Source organism: Opisthorchis viverrini (assembly GCF_000715545.1).
Source record: "Opisthorchis viverrini unplaced genomic scaffold opera_v5_204, whole genome shotgun sequence".
Classification (NCBI taxonomy): domain Eukaryota; kingdom Metazoa; phylum Platyhelminthes; class Trematoda; order Opisthorchiida; family Opisthorchiidae; genus Opisthorchis; species Opisthorchis viverrini.
Genome location: NW_008751860.1, coordinates 761,238 through 770,318, shown reverse-complemented (window position 1 = coordinate 770,318; position 9,081 = coordinate 761,238). Strand labels below are relative to the sequence as shown.

General features: G+C 44.6%; 1 protein-coding gene across 1 annotated transcript in view; it reads right to left on the bottom strand.

Moving 5' to 3' along the window:
- T265_08162 (hypothetical protein) overlaps positions 1 to 536 on the bottom strand; it is a gene marked incomplete at both ends in the record, with an annotated part of 4,602 nt that extends 4,066 nt beyond the window's left edge. Inside the window, one exon of the mRNA XM_009173882.1 lies at positions 469 to 536. Within this exon, the coding sequence (XP_009172146.1) occupies positions 469 to 536 (68 nt within the window). The remainder of the gene's footprint in view (positions 1 to 468) is intronic.
- Between the last annotated feature and the right edge of the window lie 8,545 nt (positions 537 to 9,081).

Sequence of the window (9,081 nt, the reverse complement as noted above, 5' to 3'; positions counted from 1 at the left end):
GGACCAACCTGGTATGAGAGACTCTGTGAGCATCGTGCGGACACTCGCCAGTATAGTTCAATGGGTCGCCGAGGTACACAAACCGCCACACCACGGTAAGGTCCAGCCTCTTCGTGACGGGTTCGGCACGTTCTGAATGTATGATCGAGTAAAGTACCCGTACCCCTCAAATCACAGTCGTTAGTACACGATGATCGTTAACTCCGCTCCGGGACCAAACATGCGGATGGGACATGATACGAGATTAACTATCATCAGAGAACGGTCCACAGTTCGCAAGCACATTTCTCCTGGAATATAACCCCATTTCATTGGATTCATATCCAAGAAGAAATTATGTGCGTGAGTTCCAGAGAAGTTCATCTGAGGACAGACACCGCAGTGGAAATAGTCTCCTGCCCCGAGATCTTGCAAGCGGACAAAGCATCACAACCAAAAGATAAAGATCAACTAGAGAATACAACTCACCAGAAATCAGTGATCGGTTGACCTGGGGACGCAGGGCGATTAAAAAATACGATCAGATGTCCAATCATGCGGGGCGAGATGGTTAGGCAAGTGGTTAGAGCACGAATTTACTGACTGGAAGGTCCGTGGTTCGAACCCGACCTCTGCCTCTCGACTTCCCCTGTCTAGGCTTGGGCAGCCTGGCAGTACCCCAGCCCTCGTGCTTCCTTCCCAGACACCGGAAGGATGTTACAGCTGAATGATTCTATATATATATAATATATATATATGATATATATATATGATATATGCGCCCATAACAATCTGGTTCAACAGCAGGCTTGGTCAATAACTAATTGAGTAGGCTGGTGAGTAAGTAGTTAGGTAAGTGGGCAGTTAAGTGACTAGGAAGCTAGCTAGGTAATCAAGGAAATGTGTAAATATGTAACACCCAAAAAAGTGCCAGTATGGATTAATCATGGCTCTGTGAGCTAATCGCCCTTGTTTTTTTATAGCTATTGCTGTTATAAAGCCCATTTGTCGGAAGCTGCATGCCGCTGGGGTTTGGGAACACTGCTTGTTCGATTTCCTCCATTTGTGCTGAATAGTCTATCGCATAACTGAAGGACTTATCAGGCTTCAATCGATATGAAAGCCGCCCCTATCAAACAATCGCAGATTGCCTCGCCCTCATAGTCTTGACGAGAACCGTGAGCACGACAGTATCGCACACGTACCTCTTTATCTCTCCAACCTCCCCCCACACACACACACGAGAATTCGTTCACTGACCAAAAGAAGAATACCTGCCGACGATAGCCGAACAACAAAAACTTACTCAAGGGTAGTGAGTCATTTTGCCGACGATCCGTACCGCCGCAAATGCTTTTCGGATAATTTACGTATCTTTTTTGCGGATATGCCATCATACATCAGCAGTGAGGGAAGGAGAGAAAGCTCACATCAAACGCACCTTTGAAGGTGATCCGAGTTTCACAACTTTCCTGGGTGGAAGTAAAAGTTTGAAGCCAGCCACAACGAATTGCACTGGTTTTGCAGAGCATGCTGAACGCATAGAGACACTGTCCACTGGAATAACCGACCCTGAATTTCGCCCATCTAGTGCCAAGTCCGGATGAAGCGAACCCCGACAAATTTACGAGCGTGCACACCGGTCGAAAATCCCCTTATCTGCAGGACACGTTCATACTCAGGGATTAGACTCGGTTAGATTAGATTCGGTCAGCTGATCAAGTGTGACCAGCTGATGATGACCAGCTGTTTCGTGTCCAGTGAGGAACCTACCGTACTTGCTTCAGGTGTTTGGGAGAATTCCGGAAACCTCTAAAGTGGCCGATGCTGAACAACTTTCAACAAAAGGAGTGTAATCATTCCCGTAAAATATGTTAAGTTGAAGCTCCTGAACTAAGGTGTCAGTGAACTCACGTGTACACAAGGTGTAAACGCGTTGCCAGTAACAACGAATGAAGAGAACCTCTGGTTTAGACAAAAATTGAATTTTCACAAGAGAAACTACTCACAAGGTTGCTGAAAACTCTTCGACAGCCCGCGACCGGTTTCGCCCTTCTTGGGTCTCATCAGGTAGGCGCAGTCCCCGAGTTTCCTTTATGAAAATATACTGCGAATATCGTGCCAACTGAATCAAGAGGCGGCCTGTGTGCAGCACATTCAGTTATAGAATATCATAAACGAGAGATTCAGTTAAGTCTCTCGTGAAAACCAAGATGATTTGGAAATAAGTGTACTTCCCGAAAAGTATAATTTGTTTTTCGAACAGGTTAGCATGTGAATCTAAGGCCATTGCGAATCTGGTCGCTAGTGAGTAGTCACAATCAGTAGTAATTTTGCACCATCCTCAATGAAGATCTGATAATCAACAAATCACAGACTTGTGTATTTTATCTTGAGATGTGAACAACAAAAGATTACATTGTGTTCCTTCCACTTTATGAGCCTCCATCAGACCAAAGCGCATGGTAGCTCGATTCCTCAAGAACCTTCAGGGTTATTTTTCAGGGTATAACTCACTGCAACCAGTTTGACTACATTTTTGTCCCGCTTGATTGCGGGTCGGTCCTCTTTGGTAGGTAATTCAGTCCTCGAATGTGTACCGAAACAGATGATTCGTCTCTCTCAAAAGGGATCTTCTTAAGCGACTTTCACATGACTGGCCTTAATATATCTCTCGGAGTTTCCATGCAGTAGTACCTGTCAGATCGATTAAGATAGAGGCAACAAACGTCCTGCAACATGTTCCCGCTAACAAACAAATTTGGGACAGTATCATCGTAATCAGCTCAGCGATATCGAGGACACGCCGAAAAAGAGAGAGTAAGCTCGCTGCAATAATTTTTTTTTGAAAATGTTTACTTTCTAATAAAATCACTCATTACGAGAACGCATGCTCACATGCATGGTTGGACAAATCGCCGTGCCCATGAATGGATCGGAACGTTTGGAGAGGAAACATGTGATCTGCAACGCGCAGGAAGCTTACGCTTTGTTTGCTCATGGGTGAAATGTCGCTCTGATCATCGGTTTTCAAACAGACACATGTATGCACCCACAAAGTGTGTTCACAACGAATTCCACAGCCTACGAGCAGATGCCGTTTCCTTTCTCCCGTGCTTTCTTTCTTTGTCTTGGTAAGATCGCCGAATCGGCCATGTGTGTTCATTTCGGTTAGTACGGTTTTGATCGAGTGTTTCCCCGCGAAGCTGTGACCACTACGCTTCATCGGAACGGAAATACGGAGGAAATAGAGCGGGAATCATCCGGTTCGGCTATTCTTTCTAGTCGGAAGCGGAACATCTCCAAGACAAGCTTCCCCGAAACAGCATCTCAGACGAGTGGACTGCCCGACAAAAATACAAATTGCCTGTGGGTAGTAAGAAATTGTGACGTGATAATTACGGATGAAATGAAATTCAGTAATCTAACCTCGTCTGAAGAAACTAGTAACTCGTCTCAGCTAAGTCAAGTAGACGAGTCATTCAGCCTCTTCCAGAACTGCATTTTCACCATGATCAGAGGGGGAAAGCTAATCGCTTGACTCGGATTGTGCGGACGACCCTTCACCAGTAGGTCAAACGAATGCTGCCGGTTCAGTATCGACTTAGAAATTATGTTTTATTTCGCCAATACGTATCACGAAACCGTCCCAAACTCAGCCCTTAGGGCACTTTGGAAAAAGTTGGAAAATACACATATTGCCAGTAAAGGTCGCTCACCACCCAAGAGCACTCAATGGACGTCGGGTACACACTCATCAGTAGTGAGTACCACTGAAATGCGAATTTCGCCCACCCGAGCAACATCACATAGTAATTCGTGGTTGGTTGGGTGGTAGATGAAACAAGGGATCCTTAAATTCAGGTACACTGGACAGTTGAGATTTCATCCCATAGGTGATACCAGTGTAACGGTGATACTACTGATGGGGAGACATCCGAGTAGTATGTGTTGTTCTTGGAACTTCGCTTTGCGTCTCTTGAAAAGAGAGATCTGTTGCGGAATTTGTCAAGTCGCTTTGTAACATTTGCTTGGATTTGAGCGATGAATGATCGGAGTCAATGAATATCCAGGAAAGTTTAAGGAAACGCGTTCAGGAGAAGATGGAGGTCAAGTTTTTGTAAATAAGATGCAAATGAGAGTTTTGCTTCCCTCTCCAATGGTCAGTAACCGGTTAGTTAGCAAACTGGTCATGTCCAGTGTACTTGTAAAAAAGTGACCTTGGTCTTATCGGTGAGGTTTATGCATAAAAGATCCTGCCAGTACCATCAAAGCAAAGTTTGTATAAATGGCGTTCGATTCATCATAGTCGGACATAATCATCTGGGAGCTATTTTTGTTTAGAAGTCATTCTGTGGCCGCAGTGACTTCAAAACAGGATTTGACCTACCCTACCTATACTACTGATGAGTCCCAAAAGAAGCAGAATGCTTCGTGTGGTCCGATTTTTTGGCAATCGTACACATGTGCCGAATAACTAAATGACCTAAAAGTCAGAACACTCTAACGTTCATGAAAAGTTCACTTGTTGGAGTGAGCCCGAGCCACTTTATGTCAATGAACCCTGTAACACCTGAAAAACCGGTATTTTGGGATATTTCTGGGGTCATTCCACAAGTATGTTTTGTCTCAGCGAAATGAACAGCCACCTAGAAAGGTGAATTGGTTTCGGCGTTGGTTGAAACAAAACCGTTTAGGCCACGACAAGAGCATGCAATTTTCAGTGTTAAAAACAAAGGCAAAATCCAGGTAGTGCAAAGATGCATGCTTGGGATTTCTGTTATCTTAACGGCTTTCTCATCCAGAACTTGAGAGTTGATATAATGGCAACAAACTTGAGCCCACCTACTGAAATTTTCTGGCTTTAACAATATTTGTACATCGTGAGACAATCGAAACAAGTGTGGAAAAAGTTTGCAGATCAATATTTTTCGGCCTATACAAATTAGGAAAATACGTGGATGAATTTTGCTCTGGTCAATCAGACCATTCAGCTATATGTACAACTACGATGAGCTAGGTCCCAGAATTCCATTGCACCTCCAGGAATTCTTCACGTAGCAGAATAGCCCTCCTGTCCAGTGAGCCACAAGAGAAGATACAAGAGGGTCTAGTGGCACATGTGTACGAGTAAAACGGCGATCTTGGGTGTAAGCCGGGCCGGGAGTGAGAATCTAGTTCTCCCATGTTACTCCAGATGCCAACACAGTGGTGATATGGCATGCACAGCAACCGCGCTACCCCTAAGGACATCACAAAGATGCGTTCGCAAATTTGTTGAAGCTCGTTTTTATGTACAAAATGCATCGTTACCACAAACTGGGGAACCAGTCACCCAACTGTTGGCATGCTCAGAATAGATTGGGCATCAGCGGAGGGAAACAAGTAGAGGAAGATAACCGAAATCCCTGTAGTTGGTGGAAAGCGACGTGAATTTAGAACGTCAAAACTCGCGAATTACGTCTTTTCGGCAAACAGCCCTTCACAGAGCCCATTCAGTTCCACATTCTGTGGGCAGCTACGGCAGTGCACCTCGAGCGATACCTCCAAATGGACCTGGGCATTCCATTGTACGGCACTGCTAGAAACAGCAAGCGATAAAGTGACTAATTATGCAGCCGTCTCCAGCTTGAAAAGCGTCTGTCTCCGACAGCAGGTTGGTTCCTACCCGTCAGAATATCGCTTTAGACGTGGTAGCGAAATCAGAGGTGCAATCTGTGGGTCCTATCTCCAGCAGATTTGCTGAACAAGTCTCACGGATTCGTTGAAGACGTTTGAGTAGTTCTCAACAGAACGTTGAGGCTACCAGCCTTATCCAGTTTCATTTTTGTCTGTAAAGTATAACACTTACTGCACTCACCTTCCTGTTGTAACCTTAATCTGTGTCGAACACATGAGATCTCCTCAGAAACAGTTTCCTGATTACAGGATCTCAAACCCTTTTCAAATAAAATAAACAAGCCCGAAGAAAAGTAGCAAACACCACGAGAATTTTCACACCAAATCTTTCATCTTCATTGGGCCCGAATACAGTAAGGAGTAGGAAGAGACGAAGAATAATAGCTCGAAGAATGCGGGAAAGTAGATACTTGGTTTCGGAGAGCATCTTTGCTCGAAAATGAAGCAGGCTACTTATGTGTTGTTAGTAGTTTTGACATATTCGACACGGAACTTTGAGTCACACGTGGGTTTGACGATCCCGAATATCAAACGGAAGCATTGTGTTCGAAAGTCTAGTGTGTAATTTAGAAAAAATGTGGGCAAAATCATGTAAAAACAACCTCATCTGCCCATGTTTGTGGCGTCAACAAGTGAATTGCAGAGCGTAGGATAGGGATTGGCATACTAAACAATAGCGAGCGAAATGTTGGTTCCGTACTATGGGTCGCAGTCGTCCCTTAGGACAAGGTTTGATCACAGGAAACCGCAAAACAGCAGGTCAGAGCACGCCCGGCAGACAGGGTACGATCAAGTGTGGGTAAGTAGGTCAGTGACACACACGAACATATTCTGGTTCATCGGTGTCGGACGGGACGGCGGGTAAGTCGGAGCGAAACCGGCGTTGATTAGTAAGTACATGTGCGAAGCAAGCAAGAGAATAACGGAATTATCATGATTTCAAAGTAAACCTAACACAGTATGAGTTGGAGAAAGCAAAATTTTCAATTTACCAAGACAGTATAAAATGGGCACTCATGTTGGACACAAATCATCCCCCATCATCATACATATTTCCTTTGATGGGAAACATGAAACGTAAGCACGCTTGCGATACCAGAGAAGGTTTACAAAAACAACTCCGGTGCCATCCAGCGATGTGTCTGTTGGATAGTCGCTTCCCAAAGGGGTTAACCAAAATTTTGGCTGGAAGATCCGTGGTTCGAACTTGACCCCTACGTCTTGACTTCTCCTGTCCAGGCTTGGGCAATCTGGCAGTATTCCATCCCTCGTGCTTCCTTCGGGTGGCATGGCAGCTAGGCACCTAAAGGATGTTACAGCCAAACAATCAATGCTTATTTGCAATCACTTGCATGCATCATCGGTAACTCTCCTTCCCCTCAAAAGAGGTCATTCTACGCAACTCTCTCTGTGATCATTTAGCCGTCTGAATCATCTTCACCTTGGAGGACTACCATGTAATGGAAGTCTTTTAAACAAATGCAATGAGTACTGCGTTTGGGAGACATTACCGGTTTTCTCGGGAGGCAGACAAATTTCCCAACAACGGAGCTTGTTCAATCGAAAAGAAACCCAAAATAAACTCAATTGTTCCTCCTATTTCTGGACTTTATCTACCAAAAAGCGATTGGATGAACTCTGCCTCAATCGGACAGTTCAGAACAGGGATGTGACAAACTTGTCTATAAAATGTCCAAAGCAGCTATTCATGTCAGCTGAACAGAGGAAAAGTGATGCATCACGATTGGTTGGTTGGTTGTTTATAGGTAGTTGTTCAGTTATTTATAGCTATGTCTAAGTTTGCTTCTTTTCTCAGGTAAATAACTCGTTTGGCGCCCTCACAGCTGTACAACAGCTGCCAATATACCGATCTGTCAAATTGAAAGACACAATGCCAGCGACCCTTTTTGTCTGGGATTTTTTGGGACGTCCCTCGCCTGCCTACCTGCCTGCCTGCCATCTACTCTCGTAAGACCCACATTTGACGCGCTTACGTCATTCCACGAAAGACTGACTCACTGTACTGACTTGGTTGCCGTGGCTACCACAAAACAAAGAATGTAACAGATTACAGGTTTACGATACACGAAGCTCATCAATGATGCATATTCCCATTCATGACCAGCGTTTTAAATTAGTCGAATACAATTATCTATGGTCTATCAGTGTAACCGTGATAATACTGATGAGGAAGGCATACGAGTAGTATGTTTTTTCTCGTAAATTCGCCTAGCGTCTCTTGAAAATGGAGATCTGTTGCAGAATTTGTGGAGTCGCTTTGGATTGGAGCAACAGTCAATGAATATCCAGGAAAGTTCAGGAAGACGCGTTCAAGAGAGGATGGATGTTCAGTTTTTGTTGATAAGATGCACATGAGAGTTTTGCTTCCCTTTCCGATAGTCTGTAACTGGTCAGTTGGCATTTTCTAGTAAATAACTCCGCAGCGAAGGCCTTCTTCCCCCTCACCGGCACATACCTTGTAGCAAAACCGCCTTGGTCGTGGTGATTGTCCTTCCTTGAGAGGTGATGGAATGGAAGTTGGGAACGCGGAAATTTCCTCCAACGCAATACTGTTTTCGTCTTTCATTGCTAGTCTCATTGTTTTCGGCATTGTTTGTCCATTCTTGCCGGTTTGGCAAACGGTTCTATTCATGCGGCAGCATGACCTATCTGTTGTCATGTCAACCACACCCATTTACATCGTTTATGTTGCAAAACAAATTTTTACCCAAAGTCTACCCGGTAGGCGACGGATAAACAATGTTATTCTCTCTGTCTGGCAAGCTTGCAGATGTTTACACGGTTTCTCTCCCTTTTCATATTCTGCCTTTGGTGTTTTCTATAGCTATTCCATCTCAGGCTTCCACTTGGGCTGAATTGTACCTAGTACATGTAGACCAAGGGCCGCCAGGTTTTATCCTTTTTGTGAAATACACCCATTTCTACACTAATTTGGTTCTAACGGGAGACTCAACTGAATCTCGGATGAATCCCTCCTTCTTCTTCAAACAAATGTGCTGTGCAAGACGAACACTCTATGTTTCAGTTGGTACAACACTCGAGATACGTCAAGTTATGTTCTTTACGTATCACGGACGTTGTATTAGTTCTGAGGTGGATGAACGAAGCTGCGAGGCTCTGGCCGCGTTTGCTTACTTGGGACAACTATGGCGTCAGGATGGTTTATCCCTGAATCTGAAGGGACGTGTGTATCAGGCTACAGTACGGGCTGTTTTGGTGTATGCCCTAATCGAGCAGCGAAACTGAGACGTCTTCAGATGTTGGACAGAACCATAGTTCGTGTGGTTAGGTGTCGGCGAATCCGTAACGAGGCACTTAGAAAGCGTGTTTTCGGTTGTGTAACGGGTACTTCCATTGAAGAATGTGTCCAGCACCAGAAGCTGCGTTGGTTGGGACATGTGT